The sequence below is a fragment of the Schistocerca serialis genome, chromosome 7 (genome assembly GCF_023864345.2).
Source record: "Schistocerca serialis cubense isolate TAMUIC-IGC-003099 chromosome 7, iqSchSeri2.2, whole genome shotgun sequence".
Lineage (NCBI taxonomy): Eukaryota > Metazoa > Arthropoda > Insecta > Orthoptera > Acrididae > Schistocerca > Schistocerca serialis.
Window position 1 is genome coordinate 128,208,636 of NC_064644.1, and position 25,382 is coordinate 128,234,017.

The 25,382-nt window shown below is 39.8% G+C and overlaps 1 protein-coding gene across 1 annotated transcript in view; it reads left to right on the plus strand.

Annotated features, from left to right (window-relative positions):
* LOC126412925 (neurogenic protein mastermind-like) overlaps positions 1 to 10,553 on the plus strand; it is a 154,542-nt gene extending 143,989 nt beyond the window's left edge. The window contains exons 9-11 of the mRNA XM_050082813.1: positions 3,269 to 3,601; positions 5,500 to 5,642; positions 7,193 to 10,553. Coding sequence (XP_049938770.1) covers positions 3,269 to 3,601; positions 5,500 to 5,642; positions 7,193 to 7,471 — 755 coding nt within the window. The 3' untranslated portion in view covers positions 7,472 to 10,553. The remainder of the gene's footprint in view (positions 1 to 3,268; positions 3,602 to 5,499; positions 5,643 to 7,192) is intronic.
* Positions 10,554 to 25,382: the final 14,829 nt, after the last annotated feature.

The window sequence follows — 25,382 nt, forward strand, 5'->3', positions numbered from 1 at the left end:
ATACTGTAAATGTAGCGTCACCTTCCTTAATCCCGTATTCTTAGATAAGTCGTAGGGTTACTATTGCCTCGTGTGTTCCTACATTTCTCCAGAATGCAGACCGGTTGTCTCTAGATTCAGCTTTTACTAGTTTTCCATTCTTATGTAAATAATTCTTGTCAGTGTTTTGCAACTGTGACTTATTAAACTTTGCTATATTAAAAATACTGAAACATGCCTCTCTAGCCAAAGTCACAGACATGGACTTGTGCTGTGGCACTGTACTCACAGGTACCACTATTTTTAAAGTCTGGACACAATTGTCTGACCTTTCCTAAATACATTATTGTAGGCCCATAAACTAACCACAGATGTCCATCCTGGTGGTGGGATGAACTGCATCACTAGTATTTGGCCAGCGAGAGAGCGAAACGTGTGTTTTACAGTTCCCAAGCACTGGGTTTCGAACTAATCTTTCGATTTAAATTCCGAACCCTCCACAGTTTCTCGTGGAGCGAAGGCGTATGGTATGTATGATCTGTTTCGTCAATTGAGGACACTAAACTCGGTAGTCCCCTCAGTGGATAGATGAACAGCCTGTGGCAGCACCAGAGTTCACTCTTTCCCTTTTGTCATTGTAATACAACACAAACACAGCACTATACTGCACGTATATACAGTACAGTCACTTACACTCAATGTGTATACTTACTATACAGTGCTCACTCATATTGCGTCGAAAATTTGCCAATATGCAGAAAGAAGAAAACCTTTCTAATCAGGCTGCTGGAAATTCCACTTTCAGTCTTCCTACAGACTATGCCAGACAACTTTACTAATATTAAAACTATACATGGAATCTTACTGCTATTGCAAAGCGGTTTTTACATGGCCTACAGATGGACTCGATGTAATGTGACAGATATTCAGGTGGTAACCCACCTTTACCAAACCCTCTCAACATGCACTGATGTGCTGTTTTCCATGTTTGTTCTCAGTTGTGATATTACACTTGCAGTCTAGATACGTAAATTTTCTCGTCAGTGATATTACGTGGGAGGAAATTGTACACTATGACATTCAAGAACCTTGGAGTGTGCAAAAGGTGTCATATATAGCCAAAAGGTGCTCAATTGTCGAATTGATTGTGTTGATTTAGGGACCACCAAATATTTGAACTGCACCAGATAGTGATTTCTTGTTGGAAAACAAACTCCTCTTCCTGCTCCTATGTTTCAAGTTGACACCTTATGTTTCCAGATGTCAGGGTATGTGAGTCCTGTTACAGTTCGGGAAAAAAACACTCACTTTACACATAGTGCAAAACACATTACTTTTGAGCTGTCTCATTCAGTCTCTATGACAGCTCATGCCTTTTCAGAATTCTATATCTAGAAATTGTTGCTTCTTGAGCTGTAACTGCAATCTTCATTCAGCAATAGACATTAACACACACGTGCCGTACTGACTGCAGTTTGAATGGAATCTACTGCAATCCAGTCTGCGGCAACCTCCTCACAGGTTTTGTTGACAAATGCAACTTTTAGCTCATCGTATCCAGTGATTTCTGTTGCATCTGTAGGGAACTTCCATATCCCCTCTTGGCCTACCTTCACTTGGGCTTCACCTCCTTTCGTGTCCTTTCGTTTACATCCTCTATTGCAAAACCATTAATTTCACCTTTCCAATGGGGTTACAGCAGGAGCACAACATCTAAGTTGCTGTAAATTTGTCTGTCAGACCACTAAATTTCTCTCTCCATGCATATTTGAAAGCACACAATCTGCACTTTTGTGAACTAGATAACTTTTGCTGGTGTAACACCTTACCTATTAAATCACAGCTTTCTTGACACTGCATTTATGTGTAACAGCCCATTATTAAAAAGGAGCAAGAATAGTAATCACTTGCAGATGCTCCACCTATCACCAATAAATTTCTTGCACAAAGGTCAGTTTAAACTAGGAACAACAAACTGTTAGAAGAAGAACTAAAAGCAACTCTGAGCTATGCTGAGGATGCAATAACTACATGATGTTAGATGACCCTCTTTCTACCAATGCTGTTTCCCTGGAGACAACAACTCAGTCTGCATGACAACAAGAAAAACAACTACTATTTAAATATTTTCCTCTAGGCGGCATATTCAATCAAATATTAATATTACAAAGGTTCCTTTGTGAGAAGATGCTTATACCTTATATATGTATTGGTCAAAATGTAGCTGTTTGGAGTTTCTCTGTAATCTGCTGATTGTACTGTATTGTATTGTGAACTTAAAGTTATGGCTGCTTCTACTGTATTTAACTGTACACTGTATGAAATGGGACATCATAGGAATTACCTGGCATATGATGAAAGAAATGTGACCAAATGGAGAGCTGGCTTTGGAACATTTACCATAAATCAGTTATAGGGTTACCAAGAAATTAAAAAGAAATCTGAGATACAATACCAAGAATAGTTTTGAAAATAAATAGACGTCACATGCTTCTGGATATCCAGGGACTGAATTGAAAAGCAGCTCAGCTACAAGAAACCCCAAATTCCTCTAATGGGTCATATTAAGAGTCAAATCCCCTACAAAACTTGTATCTCTCCACTTTGGCTAGATCGAGAACAGTAATATCAAACTTTCATATAGTATCATCACAAATGGTCAGTGTAAACCACATAACAGTTAATAGTTAACAATTAAGCAGATGGGTAGACCTGTACAACACAGTGAATTGGTTAAACAATATTCTCTCATGCCCCCCCCCCCCCCCCCCACTGCCCCCCAACCATATATAAGAGTTATGCTTCAAGTAATCTAAGGAGAGACAATGCATGTATCACGAATGTAAGAAAGAGGTGGGTATAGTCCTCCTTGAAAAACTATCACACCAAATTCCATGAAGAACATTGTGAAGCTGCAGAAAATCTTTCTGACAGTTAACAGATCAAAATTTGATCATACCTTCATTTAGTCAGCGTTACAGGAATGTACTGATGTGTCACATTATACAGTGAAGGCATATGTCTGAGACTGAAGAGAATAAGCAGAAATATTAGATATTATTAAACGAATTAAGAAAGCAATTCTCAGTTTACTCAGAGCTTGTTAGTGGTATCCTATAAGGAATGTTATCAGGAGGAGAAAGTGTTAAACTTGCTGGCATTGTACAGGTATGTACCAAACTTACACGCCAATTAATGAACTGACACAGTGAAGAGGCAAATACAAACCATGTTGCTGAGCTGCACGCAATAATACGTGACTAACAACACTCTCTCTGCTTCATCTCAGGTCCGATGATGCGACCACAGATGGTGGGAGGTGGCTACCTGCAGCAGCAGCAGGCCATGGCAGGCCTCGGTGTCGGTGTCGGGGTGGGGGTGGGAGTGGGTCTGGGTGTGGGGCCGCACCGCTACGGTGGCCCGCAGGCCCAGGGGGCGCCACCGCCACAGCAGCAGCGCCAGCAGCGGCCGCCCAATGTCAGCGTTGGGCCCGACACGGGGCTCGGGGCCCGCCAGGACTGGAGGCACCTCCTTGTCTCACAGCAGCAGAGCGCTGTCTTCAGGAATGGAGCCGGCTCGGCTGCTGCTTTCCAGCAGCAGCAGCAACAGCACTTGCACCAGGGTATGTTTGACTTCTACATTTGCCTAATTATGACTGTTAATCATTTCTTGTGTGTGTGCATTACTGATTGTAACCTTAGTGATCTGTTTCGAACCTCTTCAGTCTCATTAAAATCCATCAATCTGATCTTCTTCCAGTAATTTGTAAGTTATACAGACAGCTAATAAACGATATAACACAAAACAACTGACTTTTCTTTCTTCAATTCATTCATATTTATTATTACGAAACAGTTCAGATGGTCACCTTGTTATTATTATGATCTAGATTTCACAACAGCGATTAATAAGTTACATATTCTACAAGTGATTTGACAAAATTTTCATGCAGAACTGACATAGAAGTTGGACTGTCTGACATACATCTTCACTTTTTGAATACCAGCCATTGATGCATATTTATAGATGCATGTATTACAGAAATTACAAAAACAGTAAAATATTTAGCTATTATATTTTGGATTTTTAACACAAGAGATTATAAAAAAAGGAAAGGTATGGAAATACAGTAGGAATGAAATAAATTTATTTATCCAAAATCTGTACAGTTAAAAATGGCAAAATGCTAGGTACTGTTTTATCTGAGGGAAGTTTCAATGTAAAAAGGTATTCCCAAAGAGTACGAAGAATTACCTATATAGTGATGTTTTCTCATTGGGATAATAACAAAGTAACAGGTGATTTCAGTAAATGTATACAATTTTAGAAACAGAAAAATCAGTACTGTAAAATTGTAAACTAGATTTTGGTAAGAATTGCACTAAAGATTGGAACATTCTGGAAAATGGACATTATAAGTATGACTAAATTTGAAAAATCCAGTCATTCCAAGCATGTGTGACAGGTTTTACCTCTCTATCTACATCATTCCGTGGTTTATTAAGTTTTCAAATTTATACTGACGTTTTGATCACCCGGTATATTAGTGCCATCAGTAGTCAGTAAGTTATATTGTGAGTAATAAAGTTCAGCATGATACAATGTGAATAAGAATTAGTTATTTCAGGTAATTATGGTGTAAGCTCTGCTAACAAATCAGAAAAGGGGAAAAATAATATTGGCATCAGGAGTGATACAAGAACAAGTAGAAAAATCACAGCTTGCTCTATTGCACAGTCATAGCTGTCTTATAAAATAAGCAGGTTTGGTCACTTTTCTAAACTCCTAGAAAATTTCCCCTCTCTGCAGACTAGATGTCCATAAAGCAAAATTTACCCTTAAGAAGTTACTAGCTTTTACTTGTCTTATGGCTGAAATTAAATATCATACCTTATTAGTTGCCGAAGTACATACATACATACATACATACTAAACTACGACTATAAAATGATTAATTTTTGGGATTGCATCTCTCTTTCTCCATGCTCACTGCCTCATTTCTCATTGCTGTTTAGCTCAGTTAGGTTAGATTTTTCTGCCAGGTCTTACAGCTCCCATCCATATCTCCTTGCCTTTGTGAGTCCACTCGAGGCTGATCTTGATAATATTTTAGCATCATTGGGAAATAAAAATTGGAGCTTTTCATTTAATTGTTTTTTCAGTGTTATAGTGAAAGCTAATTGGATCTGTCATGTCACCACTCATTTTAAGTAAGTTTACTTGCTTGCTATACACAACAATGATTTTGCTTATGGGCCCCATTTCATGGTAAAAATTAGTAGTGCAAGTCAATTTTTGTTAATAATTTGTTGAAAGAATTAAAATTTTACATGACAGGTGTAGCTTTCATTTCTGAGATTTGCCACTTCCTGTTACTTTGCACTGAATGCCACAACATTTAGACTAAAACTTCCCCACTTAACTAAAACAAGTTGACTTGCATAATGTTCGGTCATAATTCTCAAATAACTGATGTGTCACTAACTGGATGTGTAATTTATTTTCGTTATAATTCTGCAGGGTCATTCAGTATGGCTCAGATGCAGCAACAGCAGCAGCAGCAGCAGCTCGTAGCATCTAGGAACCAGGGCATGCCGACGTTGCAGCAGATGATGTCGCAACAGCAGCAGATGGGCATGCCCCCGGGACCAGGCCCTGGTCAGGTGAGTGCTACATTTATGGTACCATACTGTGCTGGCATTGCTCACTTGTCTTTTTGTCAGATAAGACACCCTGGAGTTTCCAGTACCATATTAATATCTCCTCCTCTCACACTTTAATATGCCAGTTGTTGGCACTACTTACACTTTCATCCTATGGGAAATGAATTTGTTACAATTATGGCATCTGTCCGCTGTGATTTCTATTTCTGTGCCAATCTTTTCATATCTGAGTAGCACTTGCTCCCTTTATCGTCAATTATCTGAAATATTTCTTCCTCAAATTAACAATATTGTGAAAAGGAAAGTTGCTACTCACCATATAGCGGAGATGCTGATTGGCAAATAGGCACAACAATAAGCGCAAATAGGCACAACAAAAAGACTCTCACAATTAAAGCTTTCAGTCTTGAGGCCTTCGTCAACAATAGACCACACACACACACACTCACAATTAAAGCTTTCAGTCTTGAGGCCTTCGTCAACAATAGAACACACACACACACACACACACACACACACACACACACACACACAGAGAGAGAGAGAGGTGGACAGTGAAGTTCTACAAGTTAGGCAGAGGTCAGGTGAGAGAATGGGAGGGGGTGGGTGGAAGCAGCGGAAAAGGAGAAAGAGAAATAAAAGAACTGGGAGTGATGGCACTATGACGGCTGTGTAGTGCTGGAATGGGAACAGGGAAGGGGCTGGATGGGTGAGGACAAAGAGTAACTTAGGTTGAGGCCAGGAGGGTTACGGGAACTGCAGGGAAGCACAGGTGGGAACTTTCCCTGCAGTATGTCCTACGTTTCTGTAACCCTCCTGACCTCAACCATAGTTAGTCATTGTCCTCACCCATTCAGCCCCTTCCCTGTTCCTATTCCAGCACTACACAGCCGTCATTCCATCACCACACCCAGTCTTTTTTATTGCTCTACTTTTCTGCTACTTCCTCCCCCCCCCCCCCCCCCCTGCCCACCTCTCCCCTGCTCTCAGTCTAACCTGCAGCACTTCCCTGTCTGCCAACCCCACCATACTATCCCTCCCCAGCCTCATCCTTACTCCCACTCAGTCACCACTCTCATCACGCAATGGTGCTGCTGCTCCCAATGCAGTTTCAGTTGCCAGTTGCGTGAGACTGCAGGTGTGTGTGTGTGTGTGTGTGTGTGTGTGTGTGTGTGTGTGTGTGTGTGTGTGTGTCATCTATTGTTGACAAAGGCGTTAACGGCTGAAAGCTTTAATTGTGAGAGCCTTCTTGTTGCACCTATCTACAACTCAGCATCTCTGCTCTATGGTGAGTAGCAACTTTCCTTTTCACAATATTGTTACATTCCATCCTGGATTTTCCATTGTTTGGCTTCCTCAAATTAAGTTCTTTATTTGATACTAGTATCAGAAGTGCTTTCTTGGTGACCAGCAAAATTGGCTGGAAGGGTTACAGTTTATTGTTACTCTTTAAGATAAGGCATTAATTGTATGTAGGCTAACAACTGAACATGATGCCACTCTTGAACCAATGTAAATAAAAGCTGAGTGTTATTTGCATTCTGTTTCAGATGTCAATGAACCTGCAGCTGTCACAGTCACTATCTGCGAGTGGAGTGCCCCCTCACCATACTTCCCCTCACCTCCCCCCGTACGTCAGCAGCCCAGTGCTACAGCAGCACCCCACCACCACGCCAGTGAGCTCTGCTTCAAACTCACAGCCCCCACCAGACTTCAGTCTCGAGTTCCTCGAACAGTTGCCGTCAGGAGATTCGAGTCAGTTTTCAGCCGCAGAACTTCTTAATTCCCTCGATGCAGGGTCGTCGTTTAATTTTCAAGATATATTATAGGAATGGTTTTAGGTGCTCTGTGCACCGTAATGCGGCAGCATTTTCTAGAGTGTGACTGTGTTGAGTTCTGAGTCCAGGTCCTTCACTTGGTGGACAATCTTAGTGAATCACAGACATACAGCAGTTACCAAATAAATAAGATGCAGTAAGGGTGATCATTAGAAAATAGTTAAAGTGACCTGTGAGACGGAGGATTTAGAAGAGGAGTGGTACTGAGCGGTTAGGATATCGAGAGCTGAACATGACATTAACATTCCAGTATTTGTTCTGTCAAGAGAGTCTAGTTTGGTTTGACTGTTGTACGAGTACTCATCTCGTAAAGTGTAGAATGTAACGAGGGACACATTTAGGAAATACATTGGACAATCGGTGAATTCACTTTTAGTTATGGCTGTGTGTATCTGTAAGAAACAACAGTGTGGTATAGTGGAACACTGATATTTGTGATCTAGACCTGCAAGTCTGTTGTGAGCAGAAATTCAACATTGTGTCCTATTACAGTGCACGTACACTAGCTATCAAATATTGTAATTTTATTTATGTGATTCAAATGAACATTTCTCATATGAGCAGCTGGGGCAAACACAGATAACTGTAACCTCAAATATACAGATACAAACACAACATCCTGAGCTTAAAACCCTGGCTAAACCTCAGATATAAACTTAAGAAACAGTGTTGCTGTTTTTCTGTTTTTATGCTGATTGCACAATGTTGCCCACTTATACATACTTGTGTTCTCTTGCCAGTGCTTTCCATTGTTTCTGTTGTAGTTAAATTCATTTATATTGTATCAAACAACTCAAATAATTTTTAACCCAGTTTAAATTGCCATGAAATATTTAATGTTTATTGAACAGCAATGCTTTCACGAAACACTGCAACCATGATGTGGTAAATCATTAAATATTTAAGAGATATTTTCAGTGTGTAATTATATCTTTAAAATATGTTAATTCCTGTCTCAGTTGCGTCATTTGCAATAATTTTTTGTTTATGGTGTTTAATATGCACAAGCTGCATCAGGATGTAAAGTGTTTATCAGACAACTTGTGGCAGATGCAAGGAAGTATTCATGTGATGCAGTGCAGCTACCTCAGGCTTGTGAATGCTGTTGAAGTGGAGTTGGGACCACCTCCAACCACCGAAGCTCTCATTCTAGTATGGGATCAACCTTCAATCATAATCTTTACTAACAGATCAATTAAAACTTCATTAAATGTTGACAGACAAAAAGGAATCAGTATTTTTGTTAACAATTTTTGCTGTTTATTTTAAGGGCTTGCAAGTAGAAGTTTATAAGACATTGATAGGGATATAAAGAACATATTATATATACTTATAATATCATAATGTATATAATTTAAAATGATCCAGAGAAAAAAATTGTTGATATTATAATAATTGTTGTTCTTTTTGAAGTTAGTGATACAGAATGAACATAACTGTATGGGAATGGAATCATTCCTGACAAGTTTCAAGCTGAGCCTGAAGTAGAGTAGGTACTGGTTGAGGTACAGTCAAGCCACAACACCAGTAGTTTGCCATGTAATAGGCTCACACCTAGAGAATGGGTTCAGTATTAGGTAATATGCTTCTGAAAAAGTGTCAGGTTTCTTACAGCGAGTTATTTTCAATGTAAGTGATGAGGGAGGCTGTGAATGAAACAGTTACTTTTAGGTGGCTCCCTCTTCCCCATAAGGTCATTAGGATCTTCGTAATTTTGAGACTGCAATCTAGAGGATTTCTGTAGCTTTTTTAGATGTAACTTTGAGGCAATAGAAAATTATTATGTGTGTTTGCCATGACACTGTTTATCAGTTTTGTTCAATGTTTTAGTATTGGGCATATATTGCATTGTTATTGTTTTTTGAGGAAAAGTAAATAGAGGAACAAACGTTTTAAAATTACAATGAGGTCAATAATGAGAGGCCTTTCTAAAGTTAGTGGTTAGAATTTCCAGTGCTATGGAACGTTAATAGTTCATTTTAACATTGACTTTGCTAGAAATTATCTTATTCAGACTTTTTTTGTTTCTACGTCTGGTAATAACATTTGTATCATATATGCAATGCAAATTTTCATATGAAGCAGAGATTTAAACCTGGAGGCTTCAATAATAAGGGACTTAGTTTCCAATTTTTTTTTTAGGTTTGATAAGCATCTTGGATGTAAACAATATTCCATTATTCCATCATCTGAAGACAACTAAGAATAAAATTTTGAAGGCATTTGAAATGGACAGGAGAGACACCGATTCATTAAAGAAGAGGGGGAAGAAACATTTTAATTTGTATAATTATCCTGATGATTTCTTCTCCATTTATTCTTGAAGTTTTCCAGGTATATTTATAATGTGTTGTATTTTAAATTCTCAGTATCTTTTAAGAAACAGCCAGTGTAGTCCAATTCTGCTTAATCAGAATGCATTTGTGTCAGTTCATTTGATGTCCTGCCCTTTTTCAGTTACTAGATTACAGTTTCTAAGTGCACAGTCATTCCAGTGTGGATGTAGTTGTGGTCATAGTTGTTTCATTTACAGAGGATTATTGTAACTGGGTGTCGCCATTACACATTATTAGCCATATATTACTAAGTTCAAATATTTTCAGAATGATTTTGACAGCAAAAGTATGGTTATTATTCCAGCTGAAGTTGACAAATGTTTTGGTTTGACTGTACATCAACCACATTTCTAGTATATTGATACTCAATATGTTGCTACAGGAAAACACCAAATCTTTTTAACATTTTGATGAGACAAAGAGGAGAAAAAGTGTTCTATGAGGAAACACAGTTTTCACTTCTCAGACTTTATATATGAATGTACAGTTTTATGCAGTGTTGTACTAAGGTGATATCTGCGTGTGAATGTGTGCAGCTGTGCCCTGTAGAAAATTGTATCAATCTGTCAAAAGGGCACCCGCTTCTCTTGCCAAATGTGTCAAGTACTGTATGTATACTTTTATGATTATTTCAAATGTCTACAAGATAGTGTTTTGTATTTGTTCTGTATTAAGTTTCCATGCAAAATTATACAAACGTTATATTATTATATAATATATATACAAGTTTATCTAAATTGATTATTTTATATTTTTTATTTCATTCTGATCCTAAGAAGTTCTTTCTCATTCCAGTGCACAGTTCAGTATGATCACAGTTAAAAAATAGTGTCAGATGAGGTTGTTACCATGCTCAAATATACATAAATAAATATGGGAATTGTGTGTGGTGGTTACTACAAGTAACTATCCAAGTATGGTGTATACATCTTGTTTCCAGCACCACCTATACCTGCATTATTCTTGCCCTCTTTTTTTAAAAGCAAAATAAATTCTGAGATGAGTAACATCTTGTGTTCATGATAAACAAGTGGCATTGGAAGTCAGACTGCCATCCATTTGTGATTGTCTTACAGATGAACATGATTGGGCAGGTTTGCATTTTTCATTATTTAGTTATTGCATCACCATTAATAATTAACAACAGTAAGAAATATGACACATACACAGAAACATGGAATTTGTGAATGGTTACTGTATTATACAGACTATAAGATGCTATGGACTCTAAGACTCCTTAATTTTTAAGCAACTTTTTAACCAAATGACATTTTTACCATTTTATTACTAGGCTGCAAAGCCAGACTAAAAAAATTCTTAGTTTATAAAACCACACTGACCCTTAAAATCCCTGAAAATTGTCATTTGCACTTTCATCATCTTCTCCTTCCTCTTCGTCATCACCATTTTCCTCTTCATATATAAGATGGTCTTCACTGCCATCGAGAGTGTTATTTATGCTGCACTTCTTGAAAGATTTAACAATAATGTCTTCTCCCACTCTAGACCACAACTGTTTTATCCACTGACACACTTGTTTGATTGTAGGTCACTTAAAGCTCCCTTCAATGTGAATGTTGGGTTTCATCCATCATCAATTTGTTCCATTCCTCTCTCATATACACTTTACATGGTTTATTTATTGAGACATCGAAAGGTTGTACTTGGGAAGTAAGTCCTCCCAGAAAAACAGAAACCTTTGTATTTCCCGGTCTCAATTTCTCTTTCACATAACTTTTCAAATGACTCCTAACATAAGAAGAGAACTCTTCTTCAATAAAGCACATTTCTTTCTCTCCTTCACTCTGTTGATCCATAATTTCATACAAGCCTTATCCCCCAACCCCTTGTCATGTATGTGAAGAACAACACATGGTGGTATTTTAGATGGTTTTGGCAATGCTTTGTGCTTGAAAATGATCATTGGATTAAGTTTAGTACCATCAGCACAACATGAAAGGACAACAGCGTGGTGCATTTTCTGAGATATTTTGGTTTTGGTTCGCAAGCTAAGTCAGTGACGCTTCATAAACCTGTAGCACCAACCAACTCCACCCTTAAAGTCTGTTAAATCTCACTGCAGCACTAACTTATGAGCATGTATTTGAATCATTTTTGTATTAATTCCAATGCCATTTTGTCGGTGTCCTTGAATCCATTTCAATACACCATCTTCGAGTTTTGGCCAAATTGCATTCAGTCCTCTATTTGCACAATTAGTCTTCTCACTTTTTTGCAGTTCTTCTTTACTAGCCTGCCAATTGTGAATGGTTTTTTTTTCAATTGGTGGAGGGCCAAAATGCTGCTCAGCTGCACTGTTTCCATGCTCTACAGCATATGCTATTACTTTGAGTTTATAGCCTGCATCATTTGAATGCCTTTTATTTTTTTCCATTGCAAAACTAGCTATTAACAAAAATATTTTACTATTACCTATAACACAACTCACTTTAAATTCAAGTTTACTGGCATTGTAAACCACAATGACACATCACAGGCTAGACAATGTTCTGGGTTTGAGATGGTGGGGCAGGAGGGAGACAGTGTTAGCAGACTTGTGGATCCCTGCAACTCATGTTCGTCACATTGGTGCACTGCTGCTGCCTGTTGAATCCAGTATTGTCAGATAAAGGTTTCCTGTGGCATCAAATATATGGCCATTTTTGAGACTGGCAGAAATTTTAAATCAAACACTGGACATTTATATATTAATTTCAGGTATCAAACAAAACTGAATTTTGGAGGTAATTTTTTGAAGAAAAAAGTGCATCTTATAGTCCATAAAATAAGGTACCTGGTCACACTGGTGAAGCAGGGAGGGCTTAGGAGAGGAAGGTAGATTAGGGTGTAACATGCAATTGACTATGAAGTTATTAGAGACTGAGTAAGAACAGGGGAAAATTGTTGGGCAAGGTGGGGTAGGGATGAATTGGTAGGTAAGATAGAGAGAGGCAGCTGGTTCTCAACAACTAACCATTAAAACTGCAAATGCATCTCAAGTTTTCATAATTCTCAAAATTTTATATTATACAGGGTGTTACAAAAAGGTACGGCCAAACTTTCAGGAAACATTCCTCACACACAAATAAAGAAAAGATGTTATGTGGACACGTGTCCGGAAATGCTTAATTTCCATGTTAGAGCTCATTTTAGTTTCGTCAGTATGTACTGTATTTCATCGATTCACTGCCATGATTTCATACGGGATACTCTACCTGTGCTGCTAGAACATGTGCCTTTACAAGTACGACACAACATGTGGTTCATGCACGATGGAGCTCCTGCACATTTCAGTCGAAGTGTTCGTACGCTTCTCAACAACAGATTCAGTGACTGATGGATTGGTAGAGGTGGACCAATTCCATGGCCTCCATGCTCTCCTGACCTCATCCCTCTTGACTTTCATTTATGGGGGCATTTGAAAGCTCTTGTCTACACAACCCCGGTACCAAATGTAGAGACTCTTCGTGCTCGTATTGTGGACGGCTGTGATACAATATGCCATTCTCCAGGGCTGCATCAGCACATCAGGGATTCCATGCGACGGAGGGTGGATGCATGTATCCTCACTAATGGAGGACATTTTGAACATTTCCCGTAACAAAGTGTTTGAAGTCACGCTGGTACGTTCTGTTGCTGTGTGTTTCCATTCCATGATTAATGTGATTTGAAGAGAAGTAATAAAATGTGCTCTAACATGGAAAGTAAGCGTTTCCGGACACATGTCCACATAACATATTTTCTTTCTTTGTGTGTGAGGAATGTTTCCTGAAAGTTTGGGCGTACCTTTTTGTAACACCCTGTATATAAGATAAAGCTGATTTCAATCTGTCACACTCTTACATCCATCTCAGCATATTTCATATATCAATACAAAATTATTTGGTTACTGGCACTAAAAATTACTACAAGGGCCATAAACAAAATCTTTTATTACAAATGATGACCACACCTAGAAAAATACTGCCTCATGATTGATTAACTGTATGTGCATCAAGAATTCCATTGTAAGATTCTTTCCTCATCAGTTCACCAGTATTATATTTTTAGATTTGAGGATGAAATGTACATACCATGAATGAAAGCACATCAAATAAGATAACTGGTTAAATATGTTATTTTATTCTACACATTGATTTCCTTTCCACATTTCTAATTACCGATATGCATCTAAACCCTAACAGTGGACACAACATGGATGGCTCGTTCCTATGCCAACCTTTTCATTTCCTATGCCAACCTTTTCATGGGTCGCTTGGAGGGGGCTTTCCTAGGATCCATTTTTCTTCAACCACTGGTTGGTTTGATGACATTTTACCATATGGATCATGGTGAGACTGGCCTGTTCAAATTCCTGAAATCTCTGAATACCTTATCCCAATTAAATTTCACATGGTCCTATTCTGAATCCCATGCCACATTCCTTGATGTTTATCTCGTACTCACCAAAGGCCAGCTACACACTTCTGTCCACATAAATCCTACCAACAAACATCATTACTGTGGTGATTCTTCAAGCTTTCCTGGCGAATATGTTGTAATTAGTCTCTGCAGGTTTAGCCGCCGGATCGTCAGCAAATTCCACAATATTTCCTTGGAGCAACTGTCCGACATCTTCATGTGGTTCTACCTAGCTGGTGGCTAGGTATGACTGACAGTATCCGCATGTTGATGCCCTGTTTTTAGAACAGGCGCCCAAAGAATGCGCAGGTGCGAAACTCACAGATGCGCAATGATTTGCAGATAGGTGGTGCCATATTCAAACTCCCTCTGCCGAAAATTGCAGAGCGGCTCTCCTGTGTGTGCGCTGTACACTGAATTTGCAAACAGTGCAACCAGACAAACTCACCAACGGCCGCACTAGACCAATGTTATGACGGGTCTGTTATCGAAGAATCTTGATTTTCGCGTCATGATTTAATAGGAGCCAATGCAGGGCTCCAGGCTCAGTTGAAATCCAGCATCCTGTCGGTGAGATTATCGACTGTACAGATATGTATTGCTTTCTTAATGATGCAATCCCAGAAAGATGATGCCAGGAATAAACTTCTGTCTTTTCATAAATCATGCAATGTTCCGTATTCAGACAGTGTTCCGCAACTGCTGATTTTTCCTGTTGACAATGTCGTGTATGATGCTGATGTTCATTGCAGCATTCTTGTACTGTGTGGGATATCTGGCCTATATATGCTTACCCACAGACCCACAGGAATCTTGGACAGACGACATTTCCTCAGGCCAAGGTTATCCTTAACTGAACCCAACAGGTTTGTCAGTTTTGCAGATGGTTGAAAAACACACTTAATTCCATATCTTCTGAGGACTCTTCCGATTCTTGATGACATGGCACTGAACTAAGACAATTCAGGCCCAGGGAGTTCAATCATGGAGCATAATCAAGATACAAAGACACCCACCACTTTGACCTTTTTGCCGTATTTTGGTGCCGTGTCATCAAGAATCCGAAGAGTCCTCGGAAGATATGGAATTAAGTGTGTTTTTCAACCATCTGCAAAACTGAGAAACCTGTTGGGTTCGGTTAAGGATGACCTTGGCCTGAGGAAACGTGGTGTGGACAAGATTCCTTGTCAATGTGGGGCAGTGTATATAGGCCAGGCATGCTGCACAGTACAAGAACGCTGTGATGAACATCAGCGTCCTGCACACCTTTGTCAACCAGAAAAGTCAGCAATTGCAGAACACTGTCTGAATACAAGACATCATATGATTCATGGAACAACGGAAGTTTTATCCTTGGCGTCATCTTTCTGGGATTACATCATTAAGGATTCAATACATATCCGTACAGCTAATAATCTCATCAAAAGGGATGCAGGATTTCAACTCAGCACAGCCTGGAATCCTGCATTGGCTGCTATTAAATCATGACGCGAAAATCAAGATTCTTTGATAACAGACCCATCAAACATTGGTCTAGTATGGCCATTGGTGAGTAATATGTGGCTGTAGTGTTTGCAAATGCAGCGTACAGCACACACACAGGAGAGCTGCTCTGTGAGGGAGTTTGAATATGACACCATCTATCTGCAAATCATTGCACGATTTCCGCACCTGCGCATTCTTCGCGTGCGGCGACATGTGGATACTGTCAGTCGTATCTAGCCACCAGCAAGATTGAACCACCTGAAGATGTCAGACATTTGCTCCGAGGAAATCTTGTGGAATTTGCACAAAATGATCTGGCGCAAACCAGTGAAGAATATTTACAACATTACTTACAATCTTTCCATGTCAAGTGTTCCCTCCCATACAGCCTTAGCAATCGAGTCAAATGTATTTGTTTGTACCCAGACTCTTTACAGCAATGCACCACCATTCTCACCTTAGTGTGCACTGCACACAATTACCCAACCAGCCTTGTTCAAAAGCAGATTTCACGAGCCATCACACCCAATCCTGGTACTGCTGATTCCTCCAAAAAACAAGTTTGGAGCACACCACTGGTGACACAGTATTATCCTGGTCTGGAATGTATTAATCAGCTACTTCAACAGTGCCATGACTTCCTAAAATCCATTCTGTCTGAAATGTTGCCCACCACACCTAGAACAGCATTTTACCGTCCTCCTAATCTCTGTAATATTCTTGTCTGACCCTATGCTCCTTCTGCACCTATCTCCCTACCCTACGGCTCCTATGCCTGTGACCATGCCCACTGCAAGACTTCCCACATGCACCCTCCCTCCTATCACCACCTGTAGCAGCCCTGTAGCTGGAAAATTATACACTGTTAAAGGGAGAGGCACTGGTAAAACGATAAGTCATATACCAGCTGTTATGTAAACTCTGTTTGACATTTTACATTGGCATGACTACCACCAAATTATCAGTTAGGATAATTGGGCATAGGAAGAGGGTGTATACTGGCAACATGCAATACCCTGTTGCACAATTTTCTCTACACTCTGACAATTGTGACCTCGGTGTCTGTTTCGCCATGTGGATTCTTCCCCCTGACACCAGTTTCTCAGAATTCTGCAGGTGGGAATTAGCACTACATGTTTTTGATCTCACCACCCATCTGGCCTTAATATACATTAATTTCTTCCATCTCAGCATTTCTTCACAGTAACTACTCTTTTCTTCACTCTGTTTTAATTTTGTATACCTTTCATTGTCTTACTCGTTCATTTTTCACTGCCCCTCTCCCACCACTGTTACATATATGCTCATAGCTTTTCACTCTTATTAACTCATGCATGATGTTTAAGCAGTAATCTCTGTCTTGCATATTACCCTGTCCTCCACCTTTAGGCTCTTGGTTTTCAAATCTTGTCTGATGCAGTCCCCAACAATCAGTCTTTCCTTCTCATCCCATGCAGCAAGTCTCCCCTGACCCATGGTTGTGGGCGACTTTCCCGAAATTGACCCCTTTTCTAGACCTCTCCAGTCCTTTTCCTTCATCCCTCTTCCTTACCCTTCAACCCTTCTGCCTGAAGAAGGAGCCATTGGCTGTGAAAACTTGCCTAATTACAACCCTCCCTTATACGTGTGTTCTGCTGCCACTTGGTGAGTAGATTTTTTCATCTATCCAGTTAAATTACTTAACATATTTGGTATCAAGTAACACACAACTTTTCCCTCAAACTGAAACAGACACTACGTATCTGCCCAATGCTTACCAGCACTGTAGTAGGTATAAATTACATTTTCTCCAGCACTTAGTGTTTGAAAAAATGGACAGTACAAGTAGTCCCATTTATCTTGAGCACCTCAAATAACATTTTGCACAGAAGTGAAATAAATAAGTACCATGAAAATGCTGTTTAGCTACCTTGAGGAAGCCAAGCAGGATAATTGCCCCTCTTGTAATTTCATTTGTTATGAAGATATGAACAGCATTAGGCCTTGCATCTTTCTTAAATAGCACCCCACACTTTTTATTCAGTAATCCATCTCCTCTCCTCACAACCTGTTCAACTTAATAAGAAACAGACATCGAGATCTTTACTACCATATTGTAATACTGTAATCAGTTGTGGGCACAAAAAGGAAAAGAAAATTCTAAGATCCTCATAGTGCTGACCATGGACAGCGTACACTGACCCACGTGTTGGATGAAAGAATTCATTTCTGCTTCCAATGTTGCTCACTGATGTGAATTACAAGAGAAGCAAGCACGATACATTCCTCCACGTTCTCTGGAGTTGTTGGAATATTGTGACAGACGACATCTTTCATGCTTCCACAAAGAAAAATATTCAGAGTGGCCAAGTTAAGAGACCCAGTACACCAATCCACTGTTCCGAAAACCAATCCATATGTTTGCATACTTTCATTTCAGAATGCAACGGCACACAAGGAGTCAGTGTGCTTGACATCCACTGTATTCATACCATTTAGACATTCTGTTTCTTATCCAGACGACAAGGAAGAATTTGTGTTGGTAGGTTGGCATGTGCTCCACTGTTTAGGTTCCATTGATGAAATAAGGGTCAATGATTGCACTACCAAGAATTCCATGCCAGACATTAACTCTCCATTGATGCTGATTTTTTCCATCTGGGTACGCCCCAATAGGTTTTTGCTGGACTGATAATGAGTGTTCTTCATATTTGCCTGTACTTTGTTGGAGAAGGAATATTCATTGGTAAAAAAGAACATTGGACAAGTAGTTCTTGTTAGTGAGGATTTTCTGCTATGATCACTGACAGAACGATATACAATTCTGGAAATCATCTCCATACAATTCTTGGTGTGAGTGTAAATGATAGTGGTGCAACAGGTCGCATGTTACAAAGTGAAGGACACTGGTTTTAGGAATGCCAACTACTGTTCAAGCTGTCATGTGCTCATATTGGTCTCATTGTGATAGAAACAAGAACAGTAACTTCAGCAACTTTGTGTGAGTTCTACCATGGTTGTGTTGCTTTGGGTTGAAACTTCCCATTCCCATGAGCATCACAACGAGATGAGAAAACAATCTTCTTCAAGGTGGGTTCTTTTCGGGATATTGCCAGGTCTCTAGATGGAAAATTATGACCTTTGGCACTCACCTAATCCTTCAAAACTTTCCAGACAGACTCAAACTGATGTTGCTCTGCAGTCATTTTTCTTTTATGACGGGAGACTTCCTCGGCTGATTGCCTCCCAGTTGCCAGCCAGGATTTCACACGTGCCATTTGGTCAAATTCAGAAAGAGGTGATCTAGTTAAATTGATGAACATTAAATCCAACACATGATCCACATAAAGCATTTTTCATAAAGGGATTACAATTTCATTCATGGAACTAAATGAGAGTTCATGCTCAGCTGTTGATATAGCAGTAGCGTCTGAAGGACAAAGCAGTGGCAGCAGATCACACGGCTTCCATTCGACGCCTCTATATTCCTTGCACTCCTTAAAAGCTCTTATATTTTCATGTTATCTGAGATTCTAAGTTGTTTGCAGAGATGAACTATGCTATCTCCTCCATACATTATATCTAGCTTCTCGAGCCATTCAGATGGACTTAACACTGTTAGATGACAGTTTTACAAAAATTTGATTCATTCCACTGTTCGAGGATTGAGCAGTTAACAAACATTATTTTAAATTGCAGCGAGACCCCTGTAAAACTATCCTGCATGAATGATTTGTATTTTATTGGATTTTGATCTGAGACTTTGGTGTATGTTGCCTATAAAAGTTGACTGTTTCCAAAAATCGCCTTAAGTTTAGATGAGGATTAGCGAGTTTCTACTGCGCGATTTGTTTGTCGCAAGAATGAAACATGGTGTCAGGAATATGAGCACATGCACATGAGATCAAACAGTACCGGCAACTTGAGACACAAACTGGCTCTATTTAATGTGCAATGCGATAGTCGCAGATGAACGAATCACACACACTGGCATGGGACTGTGCGCACTAATGATGCTGTTTCTCGGTTGCTCTTACATTGTGTTGCAGACAGATATGTTCTGTGTACCAGCAGCTTGTCTATTAGCAAGAGTTGCACTGCAGATGACACTGTAAGCTGTGTTGTCGATTCAGAAAGGCTAATTGTAGAAGTAGGAAATTAAAAGAGTACATGATTACAAATTGAAACACACAATGGAGAGAAGTGTGCCGCAGCATTGCTCAGAATTGGACTGAATTATCTGGACAAGAAAAGAATATAACAAAGGTATTCCATAGTTCACTAATTTTATTCATTCATTTATAGACTCCGTAGTTCAGTAATTTTATTCATTCATGTAGATATCATCATTACTGCAATTTAAAATTTGTCATACTGCCAAGGTACTGTGTGTTGCCGAGTCACGAAGTAGTTTAGAAAATAATCCCTTATCTGCATACCATACATATCAGCTCTTGTTCTTATAGGCTCACAGTGTCGCAGAAGGCATTTGTACAATCATCCTCTAGTCATAGACCATCATCTCTTCTTATGAAATTATGTAGAATATAACGTGCTTTTATGATTATGTCTGAAAAACTGACATCCACATCGATAGGCCGTTGAAATGTTCTCCATTTTTAGTCAAAATCCCAAAAGCACAATCCACCATTCTATGAGCACTACAGTCTTTAATTATAAACACTCTGTTTCATTGTCGGGTTTCTCTTAGAATGGGGCCACAGAATTTACCTAGATAGTGCAAATGCTCTCTTTTCTCTAAAATTAAAAGTTCTTCTCCCTCGCAGTGAGTTAATTTTTGAGGATATGTGTTTAACCGATTAGCTTTCAACCTTTGATAGAAGTTGGATTTCTTGAATACATTAGAATCACCACTGGTGACGTATGAGCCCACTTCTATCACAGTGAAAGAGTATTATGTGTCGAAAAAAATTCTTGTAATTATAAAACTTTAGTCTCATGTTTCAGTCCACAGCATCAATACTATTTGGAAAGCCAGTTCTGTCAAAAAAGTATCAGTTCAGTCATCCTGAGTTTTTTCCACAGCTGCTTGCATTTATCCTTCAGAATTTCTCTGGTTGTAGTGGTTCCTTGTAGATATTCAAAGTGTTAAGAGCAAAAGCCATTTCCAGTTGCAAGGTATCGGGAAGAAGCAACCCAGTAGAATTAGTACCAGCATTAATATTTATTCATAGCAGTATTAGGCTACATACTTACAACAAAACATACACAGTGTTAATTTCATTCATGAAAGGTAAAGAAATTCAAAAGAAGTGGAAGAATCTAAAGGGCTGTTTTGCAAGAGAACTGGCATCACAGAAAAAGACACAGCCTGGTGAGGTTGCAAGAATATGGAGAAAATATCTATACTTTGATGCAATGCTATTTCCGTTCCCTCAAATGGAAGACAGACTGACCACTAGCAACATTGAAACTCTGACAAATAGCAGAAGAAACAGGGAAGGATGTTTGCCGACCGCCCCCCCCCCCCCCCCCCCTCGAGCTGTCTTCACAAAACAACAATGATACAGCACTACGAAAAGAGAAGCCAAGAAAGTTACTTCATATGTGGAATCTTTTTTAAATATGTAAAAAGAGAAACAAAATGATGAAATTAATGAGAACAAAAAATTTGACTTTAATGCTTACCCCCATGCTCGTGAAGTTAAACAAAGAACAAAACATTATGCAAAAGTAGAAATACTAAACCTGATGAGGAATGCCGGACATTATCAGCTTCCACTAACTTCTCCACAGCATACGGGCAGCTGTCATAACCACAGACATACACTACTAGACTGACAGTACCGTGTACAGTATCATTGATATAACTGAAGCCAGCACTTTAGCATAGGAAAATGGCGGTGAGCACAAACTACGTCCAAACAGCTGTTTATTTACTGACAAAACATTCGTAAGAAGTGGGGATACACTGATATAACTATGTTACCATTAGAGTTCTGACAAAATGGTTAATACATACGTCATGTTTGGTTGTAATTTCTCGTACAGTAGATAGAAGATACAAGGAAAGAAACATGTCACAATGCACGAATAACTAGAAACGCGTTACATATTTTTGCTTTTGTGTTGTATGTAATCCCAAATAATTACATTACAATTTGTCTTAGCTGAAATACCGGCAGTGATTAAATGCTTTATGTACTTTTTGGGGGTTTCATAGATCTAACATTAACACATGTAGCTAAATGATGTGTTTTAACTAGTTTTGATTAACTTTGGCTCTTCTTTGAATAGTATGCTCATTATGAAAGTGCTCCTGCAAGTAGAACATGCAATTTGTCATTGATAACAAGTGTCTTTATTCATCTGAGTGTTTTTACGGAAACTTGTCTCCTTTAAATGATAATATATGTAACCTGATATTTTTCCCAAAACATGATTCTACAATGTGTGTGTTAACGTCAACTAGTACCCAAATATTTGGTCAACTGCAGAACTTGATTAGACCACCTCATAAAGGCTGCAACGTCATTTTTTTTTTAGAAAATAGTAAAACTTGCTGACACAGTCATCTTACCTCACCAAACGTCAGACTTCAGTAAAAGATGCATCTTTGCCAGTCTAGTATCCGCCTCGATAGCTGAGTGGACAGCGTGACGGAATACCATGCTAAGGCACACGGGTTCGATTCCTGGGTGGGTCGGAGATTATCTCCTCTCAGGAACTGGGTGTTGTGTTGTCTTCATCTTCATCATCTCATCCTCATCGGCGTGCAAGTCCCCGAAGTGGCATCAGCTAAAAAGACTTGCACCAGGGGACCTGTCTAACCGAGCCACATGACGTTTCATTGCCAGTTTAGTAATGTATGTCTGTGGTCATAACACCACAACTCCAACCTCCACGAACTGTGTTCCTGTGACCCTCTGCTGACAACCACAACAAAACTTCTATGAACAACTTGGTTTTGCAGTTTTCATGGAAAGCAAGTTCAGCAATTTCGACTTACAGTAATGGTTTTCTTTCTGTATCTAATCAATAATGTAAAAGGGCAGTAAAAACTGTTGACTTAAATTATGAGTGCTGATAAGTGCTGCTCAGGTGGTACAGATTTCCTGCAGTTCAAATACTGTTTCTGGGTGCATCCAAGTGTAAGCCAAAGACTGGTGAAAGACGAGTTATACAAATTACATGAAGAGTTACAAAATTTAAATTCTTTCATTACTATCAAATCAATAAAAATAGTTTTGACATACTGCTTCAAGCAATAGGACCGAGTATAACAAAACAGGACATGGCATGGTAGTCTTCAAAATGGGCGCAGTGAGCTATTTGATGCCAGTGGTGGGTCCATGGTACTCAGTTTCACTTCACACTGAAAAGACAGCAGCTCTATTGTTTGTAACCACTGCCCACTATTTATCATTAGCCAGGGCTGCCATATGTCCGGGTTTCCTCAGATCTGAATTAGTTTTGTGGGCTTTCCGGGACATCTAAGAGAAAAGGATGTTATACAACTGTCTGTGGTATACCCAGACCTTTTTTGTGTCTGGAGAAATACGGTTGATTGAAAGTGAACAAATTTTAATAAATCTTGGCTAAACATAGATTATTACAACGTTGTACAATTTGTGATTGCAGTTGCTATCAATTTCCCATTCCTGCAAATCTGGTATTGTCAATATACAGTGTAGAACATGACAATTTGTACTTATTTTGAATGTACCACTTGAGACCTTACAATTGTATATATTAGTGTATAAATTATGAACTGCTTAGAAAAAAATATGAAGTAGTAAAATGTATGGTAATGTAGGAGATATCAATGTAACATACCCTCCCCCCCCCCCCCCCTTTTGGTGTTCTAGGGTCACAATTCACCAAATAAAGCCAGGCACATACGTCATTTCCTTCATTTCATATTTAAAAAACCAGCGGTAAGAATGCGTAGATACTCTCCTATAGACATCTTCCCTACGTCTTTATTGAGAACAATGAGGACCAGAGGAGTATTGGGGCAGAGAGAGTTTTACCCCACATGGTGTCCCAAAAGGTCTGTCCTGATGATGTCATTCACAATGGTGGCGTGTAGACATGGCAACAGTGCATGAAATCACCCAAGATGGCGGCCGAGACATCATTCAAGATGGCTGATTTTGCTAGGAAGTTTGAATTTTAGCGGGAAGGTAGGTCAATTGGGCTACCTCCACTAACATAAGCACCTCCCCCAGAAAATGGCGGAAGTTCACTTTCTATCAGGATAATGCAACACGCCTCTACTAATGTAAGAAAAATGGCGGGAAAGAAAGGGCAGATGCCCTTCCTTCACTAACCCAAATCATCCGACTGCTACATCTTCCTGGGGATTGGTGCAAAAGTTTGATTTTGTCAGTAAAGAAAGGTCACTTGGGCTATCTCTACTAACCTAAGAAAATTGCGGGAAAGAAAGGACAGTTGGGCTATTTCCACTAACCTAAGTCACCCGACAGCCACCTCTTCCCAGGGATTGGCAGGAAATGGACTTGCTCAGTGCTGGACATGAGTCTTTACTATTTTGCATGCACCAGTCTTTATTTAAACAATTAGAGGCAGTAACACCATCCAGTGTGTTTGCTGTGAGGTCCAGACTCCAACTGACCTAGTACACAGTACCACCGCCAGAGGGCGCTCTCATTCGTGACATAATCCAAGATGGCATCATGATGTCAGCTGATGACGCAAGTACTGTTATCCAAGATGGCGGGAAACAGTGTTTTGGCTACGAGGTGAGGGTCTAGTGCACAGTACCACCTCCAGAGAGTGCTTTTGTCAGTTCTGTGACATAACCCAAGATGGTGGAGGAAAATGCCGGGAAACAGTATGGTCGCCACGAGGTCTGGACCTAGTACACAGTACTGTCACCAGAGGGCATTGTCATCCATTCTGTGACAAAACCCAAGATGACTGTCTGGAGTGGAAAATGACAGCCTGAACAGGGATCCTGGGGAGTGGACGCAAACTACTCCTAAATTACAGAAATAATTTCAGTACAGACATGCAAACTCCTCCTAAATAATGCAGTACTCTGATGTGCAGACACGCAATCAACTCAAACTGTTCAAATAACGTATAGCAGTATAGCACAGCCTACAGACCTGCTCGCAAAATAATGCAACAGACACGCAAACAACATCCGCATGCACCGCCCACCACCCCCTGCTCATAGGACCACACAAGAGGCTACCGCACATGCACCCAGAAGACAGGATGCACCGGAACCCCACGCGAAGTAACTCACAGCTGCCGGTTTGGGTCGCACAACCATGAGACTTCCCTTTCATACTTGGTACCTGAGGAATTCCTCGCGAAATACGTGTTCACCTAGGCACCATTGCTGACACGACCGGATGGGAGTGAAGTCCTATTTGCAGAGCGCAGAAGCTCCAAGGGCGCGAGCCATCACTGGACACAAACCAGCATGAGCCATCACCCTCATGCCACTACAGACAGCATGCGAAAGTTATTCGAGTGTTATATTGATGTCGCATGTCTGCCTAAATAACCGCCAAGTCATGCTCTGGGCCACACTCATGTGTTTTCCCGCTGCTGGTGTGATCTCTCTCTCTACCTTCGGTCCAGCTAAAACCTATTTGTAGAACGACTCACCCTTGCAAACGCCATAGAAAACTGTTCCACCGCTCGCAATTCCTAACAGAACATGCCAGACGCATATAGCCATGCTTAACTGTCAAGCGTAATTG